Source organism: Amborella trichopoda, chromosome 10 (assembly GCF_054954075.1).
Source record: "Amborella trichopoda isolate Santa Cruz 75 chromosome 10, AtrichopodaSantaCruz75HAP2 v2.0, whole genome shotgun sequence".
Classification (NCBI taxonomy): Eukaryota; Viridiplantae; Streptophyta; class Magnoliopsida; order Amborellales; family Amborellaceae; genus Amborella; species Amborella trichopoda.
In genome coordinates this window covers 44,475,413-44,494,340 of record NC_142345.1, presented here as the reverse complement: position 1 = coordinate 44,494,340, position 18,928 = coordinate 44,475,413, and the positions used below count along the sequence as shown (strand labels likewise).

The 18,928-nt window shown below is 33.9% G+C and overlaps 1 protein-coding gene and 1 long non-coding RNA gene across 7 annotated transcripts; one reads left to right on the top strand and one right to left on the bottom strand.

The window, feature by feature from the left end:
- Positions 1–5,974: 5,974 nt before the first annotated feature.
- On the top strand, positions 5,975–15,827 carry LOC18447463 (subtilisin-like protease SBT5.3). 6 transcript variants are annotated; one of them, XM_088849275.1, is made up of 12 exons: positions 5,975–6,138; positions 6,376–6,482; positions 6,708–6,805; positions 6,920–7,084; positions 8,937–9,051; positions 9,459–9,684; positions 10,977–11,303; positions 12,268–12,368; positions 12,555–12,800; positions 13,184–13,298; positions 14,558–14,771; positions 15,130–15,827. In XM_088849275.1, exons 1-12 carry the CDS (start codon positions 6,061–6,063, stop codon positions 15,663–15,665), a joined length of 2,328 nt encoding a protein of 775 aa, XP_088705401.1. In that variant the 5' UTR covers positions 5,975–6,060; the 3' UTR covers positions 15,666–15,827. The 6 variants fall into 6 exon arrangements, 5 of the variants coding, with proteins under 5 accessions (XP_088705401.1, XP_088705402.1, XP_088705405.1 ...); XR_016042308.1 differs by lacking the exon at positions 13,184–13,298; XM_088849276.1 differs by lacking the exon at positions 14,558–14,771.
- Positions 15,828–17,465: 1,638 nt separating this feature from the next.
- LOC148780272 (uncharacterized) lies at positions 17,466–18,572 on the bottom strand. The gene is made up of 2 exons (XR_016042306.1): positions 18,437–18,572; positions 17,466–18,139 (listed from the first exon to the last, which is right to left on the bottom strand). It is a non-coding gene; the product is annotated as an uncharacterized LOC148780272 (long non-coding RNA).
- Positions 18,573–18,928: the final 356 nt, after the last annotated feature.

Genomic DNA, 18,928 nt, shown 5'->3' with positions numbered 1-18,928 from the left:
GTTGTTATAGGTATTGTGTTTCTTCTTCTTTTTGTTGTTCCCAGGTCGAATATTCTTCATATAGTGTCGTACCTTGCCAGCGCTGTATTACCTATTTTTGAAGTTTTATTATAATAAATCATATGCATGACACACTATAAAACCCCTTTTAAATGAGCCCTAAAAAAATCTCCATTACTAGGAATCCAAAGATGTGCATTAACATGCCACATCTTTTAATTTACTGCAGAATAGAACATGAGCATCGCATGATAAAAATATGATATCTCTCAACTCATAAAGAGCTTCTCTCTAAATCTTTTTAAGTACCGAAATAGACTAAAAATATAAAATAGTGCTTAGTTTCATCCCTAAATCACACCATTTATTGAGTCTACCTCTTAGTGACTCTTTACATCACAATGCAATTTCCTCAACAGAAAATCTGGTTGAGTATCTCTCAATAAAAAATTGTTTATTTGAAACCTTAAAGAATTTATTCTTGAAATCTCTTGTATTGAAAACTAGAATCAAAACCAAATCATAACACCATGGTGTAAGTCCCGAATAATATATTTCTTCAGAGAAATAAATAACGTGACATACACTTTACAACAAAACTCATACTGCAGAATTCCTGGATGAACATTGTCTAGTAAAATTGTATTTCATCTCTATCCTTATGGAGTTTTTCTTTCAAACTAATTTTGTTTAAAAGTAGACACATAATGGTGGCACATATATTTCCACAAGCCTCATATCACTCTGTTACGTGTGTTTGATAATTATAGTTTTTTAAGTCTTAATGAAGAGCACATCATAATTGTGTAGAAACTTCAGGATGATATCTCTTCAATCCAAATTTTTTATTCCTCTTTTCCCATAGATATTTCTCTTTCAAATAAATTTCATTAGAAACTAGACTCAAAATTGAAGACTAAAAACTTAGTGTGAGCCATAAAATATTATGCTAAGAATATAAATAAAATCTTAACTTTCAAGTCATGGAAATAATTTTGGTTGCTGAAAACAATACTTGCACACCCTTCAATAAATCGATCATATCTTTCAAACCACATATAATTTCTTGATGAATTTTTTTTTTCGTTTGAAAGTAGAATCAATTTTTTGAGTCGCAGTAAAATTTCAGCAAGAAATAAAATTATATCATTGGTAGGAAAAATCACGGAACTCAATAGACAGTTCCTAAATTTTGCAGGGTCAAAGCTGACACCTTTCAATCATGAGTCCATAACTCTTAATTCCCTTAGGATCTGTTATTGAAATTTTGTAAATATATCATACTCTAAAAAACACACAAAATCACTTAAGTATATAATAGAGAAATATATCATTATCGTTTTCATATAACTACTCCAAAATAGCACGGAATACTCATCGATGTTTTGAATATTTCAATCATTCTAAACCGGGGTGTATTACTTGACCACAAAGATTAATAGCTTTCTTACATCTCGTTCCCAAGCTTGATCTCAGCTCAATAAAGGGAAAAAACATCTAATGGCTTCAAATATCAATTTTGCTCTGATACCAATTAAAGTACTTTATGAAAAAGCACGATGTAGATATGAAAAACCACGGTGTATATATAAAAAAAAATCTTTTGCCCCTACACCGGCAAGATCACTTACAATATCCAATTATAATCGAACCACTCTTGAAATAAATAAATTAAAAATAAAATCAGTTCTCAATTGCTATATCTTTAAATATAAGTCTTTATTCAATAAACAAAACTAGACTTTATTGCTTTATAGGAAGAAAAGTAAACATTTAAAAAAGTAAAATTGTCGGAAATTACCTCAATCGGGCTTAATATAACCTAAGACGAGTCTCCTCCTTTCGTTGGTGCTTAGGATCTATGATCGGTTTGTTGATTTCCCTACTGTAGCAAAAATTCACTCAATAGCTTAATCTTGATTAAGCATTTTAGCTTGATTTTAGAAAGATAAGAGATGAATGTGAACAGAGATGGAGAAATCTACTAGCAAGGGGTTCCACCCCTTTACCACCCATAAAGGACAGAGGTGATGCATGCCACCAAAACATGGTGCAACTTGGAGAGAGAAAAAAATTGGGACATGTCTCGCTTTGGTAATCCAAAGGCCTTTCTAGAGAGCTACAGTTTGGGGTATGGAGAGAGAATTCTTAAAGAGAGAGAAGAGAAATACGTATCTTTTTTTATGAGGGAAAACCTTCTTTTATAAATTTTCTATGCCATTAAATTTTTTTCAATTCGTATGGTCAAATCTCGATTTAAAGAGACTTATAGGGTGAGAGATTTGAGTTATTCATCTCTTTGATCCACCATCATCCAGATTCAAAGAGATGAGCTAGAGCATTATTCTCCATTTCTTAAATATATTCCCATCAAATAAAGAAAACTTGTATTTTAATATATCCAATCCTTAATTATTAGATCAACCAATATTGATTCAAAGATTTAGTAAATATCTTAAATATTTAACCTTATCACATATGTTGATTATATCTAAAAAGATAAGTCTTATTTCCAAGAATTTTACGTGAATGGGTGGGGCGTGCCCCCACCTAATCCACATCTTTTTAAATTTTGGACCTCACATTTTATGGAGGTCCCATATATTTTTAGAAACTATTTTATTTAAAATTTTAAATCTTATAATTTATTTAAAACATTGAAAATTTAATTTCTCTTAATTTATAAATCCAAATGACAAAAATAAAATATCACAAGATTCACAAAAAATCAAATAAACATTCTAAAAATCGCATAACATTAAATTAATTAATTTTGATAGGAATCGGATCCGTTAGATCTAGGAAATTATCAATACATGGGAGCACTCCACCTTTAACTGCGAATCACAATCTGCCTAGCTTTCTCAAACTAACCTAGCAGTTTTCATGACCCACAGTCCATTGCGGGGGCTCATGATGAGATCACCAAAGTCAGTCAATAAACTAGGGAACTCAATCTCAGTTTATGGATTTCAGGTTCTCCCCTAGAAACAAAAATCATGGTCCTTCAGACCATGATGCAACCGTAACTCTATGGTGCATAAGGGTAATCTCTTGTACATGTACACAATTCACCCTCATTGATGAATCTCAAAATGGCTATCTATGTACATGCCATGTGATGATATAATAATGAGGTTTTAACCATGTCTCTAAAGTCTATTCATCACACACAAGGACTAACAGTCTCTTGGCTCTCATCTAGGCATACTCCGACCTCATCAAGGGATAACCCACTAAACCCTTCTCGATAGATCACTATGCCCAAGTATCTTGGCTTTTTACAAACCTCAGCTAGCTTAGCTCGTCGAGCCTAGTCCGAGTATCAGCAAATAACATTTGATTAGTACAGTTCACAAATTGACTACACTCCCACTGAGTTTATGTTCCACTATATAAAATGCTCATACAAGCTCTCATAAGGCCTTTAAAGGCCACATAAACCCAACACAATTCACTAATATCAGTCATTTTCATACTTCAAAATTTTTCAGTCATGATCTATCTGTTATTCATGACACACCCAAGATCCAATTTATATAACATCAAACCACTTGTCCAGTGAGCTGTCTGATGTTTGGAATATCAAATTGTTACGCTTACTTAAAACTTTCACATATCATGCAGCTCAATGTTCCAAATATCACGATGCTAACTATAGGATTAGTTGATATTTGGAATATCATGGATAGCCTTACATGCCAAATAAAAAAGATTAAAATAATAATAAAAAAAAAAAAAAGCCGATATTACAAACATCTGTGGCACAAAATTGGAAAAATAAAATAAAAATATAAAAGATAGGTACCTTCCCATGAAGCACAATATTAGAAAAATAAAATAAAAATATAAAAGATAAGGACCTTCCCATAAAATATAAGAAAAATTGGACCATTAACTTAACACCCCAAAAGTATCACTGGATGGGCGTAATTTTCATATACTTGATAGAGCAAAACTCCTTTCAAAGAACGCGGCCCATTCTGACAGGTTAAAGGCTTACTCTTGAATCTTTATTAACTTTTTCTGGATTTTTCAAAGGTCAAAGCTCGAAAGACTCGGCCTAAAGGTTTGTGAGCCGAGTTGAATAGAAACGTTGAATTCAGCGAGAATAAATTAGTAAGTATATTTTGTTATCTTATCTTCCTCTTTTATCGTGATTTTTGTATGCATTTTTTGTGGGATATCACTATATAAGAGGGATTTTATTGTCTACATAAGAAACTTTTTGTGAAAAAAGCGTTAAAGAAGTTCTCGAAATAGTAAATCTCATTACTATTTTGATTTGCAAAATCAACTAACTTTTGATTTGCTTAATGTGTTATCGTGGTTGGACAAATCTCATTAATGTTAAACTAAATTCTTATAAAATATAATGTTTAGTATTAAAACACAATTGTGGATATCTGGTACTCTTAAAAGATAATATTTAAAACACGAATAAACATGATAGTGGAATACGGGGTAAGTGCATGCTTAAATCTCATACGGTGAAAATAGAAAAATTGTGAAACAATAATTTTGACCTCAACAATTATGGACCGGAAAAATGAACTAAATGCCTCAGAAATTATATCAAAACAATTATTTTGGACCATCTATGTTTCAAATTTGTTCGTGCTACATTTTCTAGTGGGATTTTAAGGTGTGGCTTTACCAAATACAATTAATGTGGAAGTATTTTAAAAGAACTTAACCGAGATCGCTCATATGGAAAACCGAATTAAATTGGCAAATTGGTATGGATTGGTGATCTAACTAGACCAACCAATTCTGTCCGGCTGGTTCTATGCTTGGTTCCTAATATAAACCGGCTTTATTCATGAAATATGGTGGGAACCATACCCGTCTTACTGATTCCCAATCTATATCAGGCAATTCTGATCCGGATTGATGTTTTCGAAAACCCTAAGTGAAACGTGGCCATTTGTTATCTCCATCCAATGGGACCGGTCTACCTCATGGCCATAGGGTAATTTTTTTTTCCAAAATATAGAGAAAGAGAATTAAGGTTTTTTTCTATTAAAAAATACTAAGTTCCCAAAAAATACTCAGACAATTAAGTAGAACCCCAACAAAAAATTGGAAAGAAGTTTTTCTAGGATTCAAATAGATCTAATTAACCGCCAACTACTAGGGGCGGTATTGGAATAACTCAAAAATCCAAAGCCCAATTTATAATCAAAAGACCACCACAGTTGCAATAATTAATGGGCAAGCTTTTTATGTTTCGCTTGTAGCATAGGAGTTTTATCTTTCTCGTTATCCAACTGTCCATTCTGAATGGAGGGCTAAGATTGCCCTAATCACAATTTCACGTCTCTATATTATTTTATTTTTAATTGTTTTTCTATAAATTATTTTGACACCAAATTTTGGACGTCTATTCTTCTATTAAACTCGCACTAGCAAAACATATATAAAAAAAAATATTTTCAATAAAATAAAATAATCAAAATACTCCTTAAAATTTCTAAGGGGTATTTTGATCATTACATTTTATCGAAAAATTATTTCTAATATTTTTTATACGTGCACCCCAATGAGAAGATGGCACGAACTAAATTTCATATTCATACAAGTTGTATAAAAAAAACTAAAAGTAACATAATTTGAGACGTCGGATCTAAGATTAAATGGTAAGTGGCTCTCTCGATCAAAATTGGACGGCTGGATCATAAGGGGAGGATAGAACTTCCAAGTGATACATTTTCAACTTTGATAGAAAGTTAAAAATTATTTTTCGAATTTCATAGAATATAATATAAAACATCGTAGTTTTTTGTTAAAATAATCGTTTTTGAACCTAGAGGAAGCCGAAAAGTAGTAACTGATGCATTGACATTAAACTGCCATTTATTTAAACAGCAAGTTTACTATTTTATGCCTATCGTCGCTGTGCATGAATGAATCTGTCAAAGAAATGCTCAACTCCTTTCCATTTATAAAATGGAGTGCACTCACAAAACAAAAAGAAATCTCTTTCAGAGAGAGACACAATATATATTATATATAACAGAGTGGCCCTTGGGTTTCTCTGCAGATCCTTGAGCTGTAGCAATGGCAGGAAACAAAGCATCTCTCTGCCTTTTGGGGTTGTTTTTCTCACTCTTTTACTCTGGATTTGCCCTTAAAAAGGTGAGCATTGTATTGGGTTTTTCATTTTATCTTTGTTTTTCTATTCAATCATTTTGAATGTTATTGCATTGGGTTTTTATTTCTTCACCTCTGTTGCAGTACTTTCGTGGCCATTTCTACCACTTCTGTTAACATTTCTCAGTGTTTCTTATATGGATCTATAGTGGGTAATTCTTATTTTTTTCACTTTATAATCTGATAATATTCTGATTTTTTCATATTTTATTTTTGTTGTAGCCCTATGTGGTGTACATGGGGCAGCATTCACACGCTTCTTTAGACCAGATTGATCATGCACGTGTGACTGAATCACATCATGAGTTATTGGCGACTTTTATGGGAAGGTAATGAATTTATACAGAAATCGAAACTTTTCTTTTTATCTTTGCATTTTTCTGGTTTTCTCTTTTCATTCTCATTGTTTTTCACTGTTCCATCAATTTTTTAAAACAAGAATTACTGATATAACAATATTGGTTCACTGTTTATTTTCATTAGTTTTTAATATTCCATCTATCAATTTTTCTATACAAATTTAACTAACAAAGTGCATTGGTTTCTCTTTGAAGTAAGGAGAAGGCAAAGGATGCCATCTTCTATTCCTATACTCTTAATGTGAATGGTTTTGCTGCTAATCTTGAAGAGGAAGAAGCTTTGGAAATATCAAGTAATTATAATTCCTTCATTTCATTCTTATTATTTTTCATTGGCTTTTCGGTTTCAATCAAATAGATTGTGTTCATTTGAATATATTTTTCTTTTTTTTGTTGTTCTTTTTTAGAACATCCTGGTGTCGTATCGGTGTTTCCGGATAAACTCCGGGAGTTACATACGACTCATTCTTGGAACTTTATGCGATTGGAACGCGACGGCCGTATTCCCATGAAATCGTTATGGCACCAAAGCAATTTTGGCAGAGATGTCATAGTTGCAAACTTAGACTCGGGTATGTTTCTCAGAATTCAGAAAGTAACACTGTGCACACTAACTTTTCAATCTTTTTAAGAACTATTAAGATATTGTTTCCCTCAGATTTTCTTTTTAATTTCATGTATTTTCATCATGTTTAAGTATTCTAAACTTTAATCTCATGTAAACTCAATTATATCAAATGTACGTGTTTATTTGTTTTTTGCATTTTGTATTAATTTTTTAACCTAAAAGTTTATAAAATCATTGGATTAATTTATATATAAAAAAAGGAATGCACATTTAGAAACCTTCTTTCAACAGTGACATTCGACTGTTTTCATCGAATTTCTATTTTTGCTCCTTTTTTATAGATATTCATGCAAGACACGCGCAAAAACTAACTGGTTTCTAAAATTAAATTACTTTCTAATGAAAATTCTTATTCTATGATACTTGCCTATCCTTGTGGCTCCATTAATCATATCCATATGATTTTCATTATAATACTTTGTTTATAACTTCAAGGGAAAATTGCATACATGTCCGTTATACTTTACGTTATTATGGATTTACCAAATAATTTATGTTATTACATGTATGCTATTACTTGCTTGTCTGTGTTTACCCTTTTTTGGGTGTTGAACAATCGAATTGAATGGTTTTTCGGATGTTCAACATCCGAAAATAACCCAAAAGTTTAACGTTCACATTCCCACTTTCAGAATCTCTAGAATTGCGGATGTCCAACATCCGAAAATATGACAGTGAAATACTGTGAAAATGGTTTCTGGAATTTTGCAGTCATATTTTAGGATGTTGAACATCCGAAAATATCACATTTTTGAATGTTGAACAACCAAAAATATATTGAATTCGGATTTTGAACATTCGAAAAATCCTTCAATTTGGTTGTTCAACACTCGAAAAAGGGTAAAGTCGTATTTTTAAAAAATTTACGTTATGAAAGGTGAAAAATGGACATACATGTAATAATGAAATTATTCGATACATCCGTAATAACGTAAAATATAATGAATATATATGTAATTTTCTCTAAATTCAATATCTTGAAGTCTACGGTCCAATATAAGTAATTATAATTTATAATTTTTAAAAGATCCTAATTAAAACAGTATCATTTGTATCGAGAGTACGAAGGAGAGAGAGAATGAGGGGAAATGGGCTCCTCCTATCTATTCCTCAATAATGTGCCACATTCTATAATTGATTATAGAGAGAGAAAGCATGAGATAATAATTTGGATACAGACACATGGGTGGCAGTACGTGTGTGTAAGAAGGGGGACGAGATGATAACATGGGTACAGTGTGCATGTATATGTATGTGAGTGTGTGTGTGAAAGAGAGAGGGGGTATGAGATGATAAGTTGGGTAGATTGGGAGGTGGTGTCGAGTGGCATTTGTTCTGGGTTAATAATATAAAAGATACATTTAAATCTTTCACAACAATTTCCTTTTTTTCTATCTTTCTAACCTTGATTTGAAACAATAATTTATATCGAAAGTCATCGTTTTATACGAATTTTCTAAATTGCAGTGCTAAGAAATTTTGCAATGCTAAGGAATTCGTTTTAGTCTAGAAGTTTGTTGAAAAGAATGGCCGACTTTCCCGCAAATTTGACGTTAAAATTTGATCTATTCCACTAAAAAGCATTCTTTACGGGCTAAAAAAAATAGGACGCTTATCTTGGTAGTAGTGTTTAAAAACAACATTGTCTGCCCGACCCGGGTCGGTCCCAAGTTGGACTGGAAGGGGAGGCTGGCAATTCCGGGCCTAAATACCCGAATCGCTCAAGTCGTGGAAGTCTCCGAGATTTGTCCTTGATTTCGTGAAATTTCATCTGATTTTTAAACAAATTTTTGCAGGTGTGTGGCCTGAGTCCGAGAGTTTTAGAGATGAAGGGATGGGACCAGTGCCCTCAAAGTGGAAGGGAATCTGCATAAATGATGACCCCCAAATTCTCCCAGTGAAATGTAACAGGTCAGTTTTGATGCTTCTACTTTTTCCCTTACAAATAAGACAAATGCTTTGCCTTCTTTCTTTTTCTTTTGTTTTTATATTAAAAATCAATTACTTTTTTGAAGGGCACTTTTATTTCATTAAAAATATTAAGGTGGACCTGGAAAATCTATTTGGGGGTGTACTATTTTGCTATTTTCAATTACCTTGAGGGTTTTCTAAATAATTTGTCGTTCATTATTTTCCATTTTTTATATCTTTGTATTTGGGAATATGTAGTAATACACAAATAGCACCAATTTGAAATTTTTCGTTTTAAACTCGTTAAAACATAAAGGAAATTTTTGACAATTTTTTTAGTTTTAAGAATTTTGAAATTCCATATGTAACTTTCTTCAATGAAAAAGGTTAATTGATGTTTTCCTTAGGAAGTTGATTGGGGCCCGGTACTTCAACAAAGGGTACAAGGCATTCTTTGGGATAGTGAATGACAGTGCTCCCCTTGCTCCCAACTCCCCTCGCGATTTCGAGGGCCACGGGACACACACCCTCTCAACTGCAGCAGGGTCCTTCGTCCCCAATGCCAGCATTTTTGGTTATGCCTCCGGCACCGCTAAGGGCGGCGCCCCCGGTGCTCGTGTTGCTGCTTACAAGGTTTGCTTCTTCTTCCTCTCTCTCTCAAATCTAGAACAAGGAGATTAACTAAACAAGGAGATTTAGTTTATTTTGTCCCCATAATCTTAGACCTAACCACCTGTACAAAATATCACCTTCTGCTCAATGGGTTGGATACTGATGGAGATGAAATGAGTGATATCGCATTCAGCCGCCCCCATCGGCTTTACATCACCATCGAACCCACCCATTATGTGGTGATCATGACCCACACATTTCTTGTAAAGCATTAAGTCCCGGGTTCAAATCCCAGTGCTTAGCTGCCTAGAAAATATAGCAACTGGTTCGATGTTTTTCTTATTAATTTGAGGGCGCTCCATTTCACTAGATTATAGTATCTTATGGGGTTTACTTGATTGCCAGAGAAACAACTCTTTTCTATTTTTTATTTTAGGGGTAGTTTTCTTTATATGTTTATCTTAATGGAAATTATCATATAATACCCAAAAACATAGTAAAATTAAGGTCGTTATATGTATGAAGCCAAATCACCTAAGTGACTCTTTTTACGCTCTACCTATCATTTTGAGCCATTGGATTGCTTCGAATCCATGGTAATGTTGTAGGAACTTTACCTCAAAGAGGTTAAAACGTTTTTGTTTAGAAAAAGGAAGTGTGAGAAAATAAAGAAAATGAGAGCACACACTTGGTGGATATTGGTGGCCCTGGTTTTCCCCACTTTTTAGAGAGAGAAAGTATAGATTTTTGGGCATACACTTGGGTGTTTTGGGACCCGGTTGTTAACTCTGTTTTAAAGAGAGAAAATATACTTTTGTAGTGTGTTTGGATCCTGTTTTAGGCTATGTTCAAAGAGAGTTAAAACTAAAAGACACATTTTGTGATCGAACCACATTAAATATTTGTACTATTTAAATATATGTTACTGTACTTTTCATTTCATGATGTTCTTTTGATGTCATGTTATTTTTATTATTTGTTTATGTTGATTTGAATTCACAATAGTTGTCCATGTGATAAACTCATGTTGTTTTTTTCACCAATCGATACCAACAATTACCTTTCACATGGACAATGATGGAAAGACATTGAGATCAAACAGTGCATGACCCCATTCATGGATGGTAATGACACCAAGAGCCTTTGTTTTCCATAGCCCTTAGGACTATGATAAAACAATAGTTTTCTGTCACTCCCTTCTCTTATGTGCATCCAGTGTGCTTCTATTGATGATAAATCATCATATCATATCATATAAAAAAATAGAGCGTCTGTTGCAAATTTGATGATATATCTTCTTTGGTTTTAGACAGGTTTGTTGGCCCACAACCGAACGAAGCATTGGTGGGTGCTTCGACTCAGACATCCTTGCCGCCGTTGAAGCTGCCATCCATGATGGTGTCGACGTGCTCTCTGTCTCTCTTGGGGACGACCGCCCCTATCCATTTCTTGAGGATGGTATCGCCATCGCAGCCTTCCATGCTGTTTGGAAAGGCATTTCTGTCATTTGCTCGGCTGGGAACTCGGGTCCCAAACCTGGCTCTGTGACCAACATCGCACCTTGGATTCTCACTGTTGGTGCGAGCACCCTCGATCGCGAATTTCCGACTTATGTTTCCATTGGTGGCAAGCATTTAAAGGTTCGTTCTCCACTTAGATATGTCAAATTTTCGCTAGCAATTCACAAAATTTCTCACATTTAACTGATATTCTCTATCCTAGATCTAGGTTTTATTCAAAATAGATGGTCACAACCTTCATCCCATTGATTGGATTGACAATGTTGATCCTTGTGACCACATATGTGAAGTCTTCATGTATGTTGCGTGCACATGGATCATATCATTCTTTCTCAGTTATTAATCGTGATTCACAACAGAGTATGAATAGTATAGGCTGCAAAGGGTTCCTTTCTTCCTGCTGTTGATGGACGTTAGCCATAAAAAACATAGAGGTCACTGTCATTCTTGTCACTTAAATTTTAAAATGGTTGGTTGTAAGGGTATCATTGAATAGATACAAAACTCAAAAAAAAAAAATGTTCAAACTTTATGACTCATCTCAAGCCATCAAATTTAATATCTAATAAGTAGAAATGATTGTGACCTCTACACATAAAAGATAACAAAAGATAAATGGTTTCTTTCTAGACAATCCCATGAAAAATATTCTTATATAAAAATTTAATCTTAAGAAATGTGAATTACACCGTCCATCCGCATTGGCATGGTCTTGATTATGCCATTACCCAAGATCAAGGAAACTTAGTGTAGATCAGCTCTATATTACTTCTACAAGATATTTTTTTTCTTTGAGTTGGGGACCCAATATATCGAAAATCTGGAAGTTAGAAACAATATTTTAGTCTTTTTCTTTTCGAACTCCGGCGAACCTTTGACAGAATCCATTGAGTTTGTCAGACAAACGGCTTAAGAGCATAGCGAATCCCAACCCGAGCCACAGATATCTACCATATGAGAATGGCTTCCATAGTGAAACATTTCCCTCTTCTCTAAAATTAAAATCTTAGATTTCAATCGAATTCATATAATCTCTACATGCAATTTTTGGTTGCCTAAATTTCTGATTTGAAATTTTGTACAGGGCGAAAGCCTTTCAAGTGCATTGCCACAGGAGAAGTTTTATCCTCTGGTTTCCGGTGCTGATATCTTAAATCCCCAATCAAATTTTAGTCTTCTGAATGCGTGAGTATAGAAGAACAACTTGTATTCCGTATTCCGTTTCTCAAATTCTTGCATAAATTTTAGTTTTTTAAGTTTTTAAAATCTTTATTTTTTTTCTTTTGGCCTTTAGTCTCTTTCATATATATCTCTCACCATGTCAATATAGTGTCTGGGCCTTATTAATGCATGATACATGGAATTTTACAGGCGGAACTGCTTAATTGGCTCGCTTGATCCAACAAAGACAAAGGGTAAAATTGTTGCTTGCCTTCGGGGTGAGAATGACAGGGTCGAGAAAGGGGAGGCAGTGAAGCAAGCTGGAGGCGTCGGGATGATCCTATGCAATGATCCGAACTCTGGAAACGAAGTTATAGCTGACCCACATGTGCTCCCTGCAGCCCACCTCACTCTATCTGATGGCGCAGAAGTTTTCAGCTACATAAAATCTACCAAGTAAATATCAAGAAAAAATCCGCTTCTTTCTTCATTTTGGTAAATTTGTTTTAAAATTGATTATTTGAATTATTAAAATGTTTATGTGTTTTTGTGACAAATAGCATGAGTATTTTCCCTTATTGATTTGGTGAAATTGGGTATCTTGTAGTGTGCTCTTTTGTACAAAATAACACAAAATTATTGGTATTTAGTGCGGTATGTTATAGTACATTTTTCATTGTTTGATTTTTGCGAAATTGGTGCTTTGTAGTGTGTTCGTTTAAATAAAATAATAGTTTATGGTGTTTTCTAAAAGCTAAGGTCTATACTGTATAGTCACAATTTCCCAAAAAACTTTTTACTGTTAATGGGGAATAGAAATTTTGATCTATTTATTGCAGGAATCCTATGGCGTATATCACGCGTCCAAAAACGTTCCTGGGTTCCACCCCGGCTCCTGTAATGGCAGCTTTCTCTTCACAGGGTCCAAACGTTATCACTCCCGAAATACTCAAGGTTTGCAACTAAGAGAGAGATGTGATGGTCGACTCGGATCTAGGTGACCCCACATAGGGTCGGGTCCCCACTAGATGACCCTACCTAGGATTGGTTCCAAGTCTTTGAACTCTGACTAGACCCGCACCCGAGTCTAAAACTTGAAAAAGATAAAAAAAACTATTTCAACCCCAACCCCAACCCCTATCCCAATCGGGTCCTAGCCTCACCCGAAACCATTCCAATGAGGATCTAAATGTGTTTGTGAGTACGGATGGGAATTAGTTGGGAAAAACCTTTAACAATCATGACGATTTTATGTTAGTGAATTAATTTTATTTTTATATGATTCATGTTAATATATATTCGGGATGGGTTGTCCTCGACCCGAACCCTTGATCCAGTCGGGTCAAGGTCGAGTGGACCCAAACCCGATCCATCGGTCAACTTTAAGGTCCAAACCCAAACCCTTTCTGGTAGACCCGTCGGGACCATGGGTCTACCCGATCCAGTTCCCACCTGTATTTGTGATTGGGTTCTTTTACTGGTTATATGGATTCGTCGTGAGAGGTGGTATGGGTTGGTAGAGAGCCTCGTCGATACTAGTTTTTGTACAATGGCTAGTGAATTTTCTTATTAAAATACACACTTTTCAATTATTTCTATATTTTTTTGAATTTTCTCAGGCTATTTTTTTAGTTTGTTTATATTTCACTCGTTAAATCATTTTTTATAATTAAATATTGGCATCTAATGGCTAGAAGTATTTGTATTTTTTTTATAATAAAGATAAATATCAAGATATACAATCTCTTAAAAAATAGTTTATATAAAGGTGATGTTCTAAACAATCATTTTAAGGTGCACATCAAAAATTCACTAGAAAATATTGTTTTGATGACCAAACATCTTTAAATAGATTATCTCGGCCTCAAGATAGGTATGGACATGAGAAAAAATGAATTTAAAGTCATTAGTATAGTTAGATATTGTAATGCATTTTTTTAACCGTCAATTTTCAATATTTTCAAGTGTTCATAGATCAGCTCCATCTCTACTATATTTTAAGCTTTAAATTCTATAATTAGAGATAAATATAAATTTTCATTCCATCACAAATACTTTAAAACATTTTTTGATATTATTTTAAAGTGCACCCTACTTTGATTGTAAAGCGCGGTACATTGATCGTTTAGCAAACCACACCCCAAATTTAGTTTATATAAGAGTTTTTGTGCTGCCATTTTGTCATGTGTTTCTTTCGCTCGACGTTATTGCAGCCCGATATAACGGGACCAGGCGTTGACATATTGGCAGCGTACACTGAGGTAAGGCCGCCATCTCATATGGAATTTGACAAGAGAAGGGTGTCATTCAACACTGACTCAGGGACCTCCATGTCCTGCCCTCACCTCGCCGGTGTCGTTGCTCTCATCAAGGCCCGCTACACCCATTGGTCCGAGGCCGCCATCAAGTCTGCCATCATGACCACTGGTACTCCATTAATGTTTTTTTTGGTAAAAAAAAAAAAAAAAAAAGTTAAAAATACTACTGGCACAAATCGATTTTTTTAATTTCATTTTTTTTACTAATTTTTCAATTTTATTTTGATGATCGATTTTTTAAATTTATCTTTTCATTAATTTTTCAATTTTATTTGGTTGTGCTTTGTTTAATCATACTTTAAATATATTTTTCATAATCTCTTATATTATTTTTAACATTTACCGTTTAGTAATGACTAATTTGCCGGTTCAATTTTTTAATTACTGCTCTCTCCAATACTCTCTCTTTTTTTACGAGTCTTTCTCTCTCTAGAACACATTATCCAGCATGTATTTTCTCTCTCTAGCTCGCCGCCACGACAACATGGAATTGGCGATCAAGGATGCCTCTTTGGAGAGGGCCACACCATTCAGCTACGGGGCGGGCCATGTCCGACCCAATGCTGCAGCCGACCCCGGCCTCGTCTATGACCTTACCCCCACAGACTACCTCAATTTCCTCTGTGCCCTTGACTACAACCAGAGCTCAATCTCGGCCATTACTGAGCAAAACTACACTTGCCCAACCCCTAAACCCAAATTACTAGACTTTAATTACCCCTCTTTCTCCATCACTAATCTCACAAGTACTGTCACCGTCACACGTGTGGTGAAGCTCGTCGGCCCACCAGCAACTTACACTGTGCGTGTGCAGTCGCCTCCCGGTGTTTCGGTCGAAGTTTCGCCGAAAAGTTTGAGCTTTGAGAAGGAGGGAGAGGAGAAGAGCTACGCTTTGAAGTTTACATTGAAAAGCCAAAATTTCGGCAATTATTCGTTTGGAAGGTTGATTTGGTCCGATGGCACCCACCATGTGAGGAGCTCAATTGTGATCAATGGGGTTTAGTACTTTTTTGTTTCATTGGTTTTAGTTTCAGGTTTGATTCTTGAATGAAAGAAATGTTAAAAGGGGTAATGATTTTGTGGCCTTTGGTTCTAGATACTGTTTACATTTATATGGCTTTTGGCCAAAAAAAATTAATGGCATCAATTAGATTCTTGATGGTGCATATGTTTATGTTTGTGCGAGTTTGAGAGGGCGAGATGCTGCTTGTAAATTAAGGCGGCATGATTATTCAGAAAGAGAGATTTTGCTTGCAAATTAGCAATAATTAAGTTCTGAGTAGTCTGAGACAGAGAGAGGGAGATTACTGATGAGAATCAGTACGAAGCAACGTTTAAGTGGTTCATTCACCTAGCCCTCCAGGAAAATGGAGCAGCTTTCTGTTCTTTAAAGAGATTTCATTCTTTATTTGCTGTCTGGTTTTTCTACGTTCTTACAACTAATCAAAAGAAAAGAAAATGAGTAATTTCTTAGTATATTGTTGATGTAACTACACATTCACGACATCGTATTTAGTCCAAACTTTTTAACTCAATTTAGAGAAATAAAAATAAGCAAATTTAAAATTAAGCAAAACATTTTATCAAATCTCAATAAAGTCTGACATAACTATGTATAACTCAAGATTATTGCTTTTTCCTACCTTAAAGGAGCAGATATCGATAATTTTTGAAGTAAGAAACACATTATGTTAAAATATATTTCCAAAAGAATCACAAACCAATAACAATGTCAACTCCATGTATTATGGGATCGTATATACTAAGATCATTTATCTTTGATACAATAATATCACAATTATTTATAATCATCTTACGTAAAATTTAATAGTTTGGATATATCATGAAGTTCGAGAAATTATCTTTTTCAAGTTTGAGGTCAGTCAATGGAACAAGTGCAGCCACCGAATTTTACATCCAACCATTAAAATTAGTTGTAACTACCTTATACTAAAGATAAATGGGATAAATGGTCTCATTGTGTACAAGGTTGAGAACCTAAACAATCAATGTAAGGGGCACCTTCAAATAGTATCAAAAGATCTTGTTTCAGTACTGAAAATATTTATGATGGCCTTAAAATTTATTTTCATCTCTATTTATAAAATTTAAAGCTTAAAAAATACTGTAAATCAAGTAGATCTATTAACACTTGAATATTAACGGTCCAAAAAATGTATTACAAGATGCGTTATTTCCAAGACTTGAAATCTATTTTTTCTCATGTATCGAGATGATCAATTTGAGAATTTATGAGCATCTAAACAATATTTTCTAGTGAATTTTTGAAGTGCGCCTTAATTTTATTGTTTAGGGCCTCACCCTTATATAAACTTTCTCCTCAGACATTTAATCTCAAGGGATTATCTACCATTTGTCTTTTGTACATAAAGGTCACAATCCCACTCATTTGATGTCAAATTGAATGGTTTGGGGGGAGTCACAAAATCCGAGAATTATTTTTTGCTTTTTTAGAACTGTGTGGCTATTCAATAACACTCTCACAACTAATGTACGAAAAATTAGGAGGTTCAATTTCTAACCACCCAATCAAAACCGGCCTGACCGATTTTAGTTTCGATCGGTTTTGATGAGTCATCAGGATATTTTACAAAAAATATCAAAAAATTATATAACATCCAAAAAAAAATAAGGGATTTTATTTGTAATATACTTTTTAATGTTTTTCATCATTTTGGAAAAGATTGGGAATTGTTTTGGTCATTACTTGTTTTCATATTTTCCCTTCTTTTTTGAAAAATTTCAAAAAATACCCCTAGAAAGAAATCGATTCTTTAAAATCTTTTTTTTTTTTGTTAATTCTCAATTTTATTTGGATGTGCTTTGGTTAATCATTCTTTAAATATAATATTTATATTTTATTAGAATTTTTGTTCTGTTTTATTTTTTAACGTGTTTTTTACTGCCCAAGACTTGCCTGGTTAAGCCGATTGAACCGGCCAGTTTACCGTTTAGTCCAATTAAACCACTTCCTGCCCCATGTCCGAATAACCGTTCGGATTTGATTTTTCCTACATTGCTTACAACTACCAACATAAATGATTGTGACCTTCATTTACAAAAGATAAATGGTCACTTTGTAGACAATCTCTACTCATCAAAGTAAAAAACACTAAGATATAGAAAGATTTATTTTCGAAACAAAAAAAAAAACAAAGTGAAGGTCCATGAGAAAAAAAAACATGGAGACTGAGTCACAAACTTTTTTTCCTCCTGTTTTTTTCATACCTTAAAATTTCACTGAATGATCAAATCAGTCACTTGAATCAAAATCATGTATCTCATAAAATTTAAAAAAAATGGTTAAATAATAACTTATGACAAATATCAGCCCCCAAATAAATATCCGGCTGCTTGCTCTTCATTACCATCAGCGAGGGTGAGTGCTTGTATCACTCCTTCACGCCCAAAACCAAGCACCATCAGCTTGGAGATTTTGGCTTCAAAATCAGGTCCCTGAAAGATTTTAAATCAGGATAATTCAGCAAAACTCCAAGAATAATAGAGAATAAAAGAATTCACTCTTTTGAATTATCAGCCAATACATTTCACATCACCATATGAAGGCATTCGTTAGAAGGGAGGAAAATTTATGATTGGAATCTCATTTAGCTGTTTGTAAAAACTATGGACCAATTCAAAAGAGTGAATTTAGGAGATTATCTGGAGTTGGGCTATGCACAGATGAAAAATGTTAATATTTAAACAAAACAAAGATATAAGCAACTAATCAACACTGAAAATAATCTTTACCCATTCGAGGGGATGTTTGATAAATAAGCCTTGATTCCACTGTAGGCATGAGAGAAGCATTTAAATCAAGCCTAGAGCCGCCATAAACATGACACATTTCAACAATGCCTGCATCCTCTCTCTCTCTCTCTCTCATGTGGGCAAGGTTCGCTATCTCCCCAATAGATTTATAGTTCTATCATGGTAAAACAAGGTTGGAGAGCCTAAATTTTTCCTAAAATATGAAATATTCTATTTATAGGTAGAAATTACAAAAAAGATTGGTCAACCTGTTTTTTTTTTTTCTTTTCAAAATTGTCCTTCGGTCCGAGGACATTCTCGGATCGAATTTTATTTGCACTTCCTTTAAGCTTGGGGCATTGTCTTACTAACGAAAAAAATAAAATCAAATTTGGATCGAGAATTCCTTCCTTTTGACTGAGGGGCAATGTTAGAAAAAAACAAAAGGTTTATCGACTTTCTTTATAATTTCTTTCAATAGATAGAGCAATT

Coding starts and splice junctions, on each gene's coding strand:
- LOC18447463 (XM_088849275.1), top strand. CDS start 6,061: ATGGCAGGAAACAAAGCATCTCTCTGCCTTTTGGGGTTGTTTTTCTCA. Junction 12,369..12,554: donor AATTTTAGTCTTCTGAATGC/GTGAGTATAGAA, acceptor GGAATTTTACAG/GCGGAACTGCTTAATTGGCT. Junction 14,772..15,129: donor GTCTGCCATCATGACCACTG/GTACTCCATTAA, acceptor TTCTCTCTCTAG/CTCGCCGCCACGACAACATG.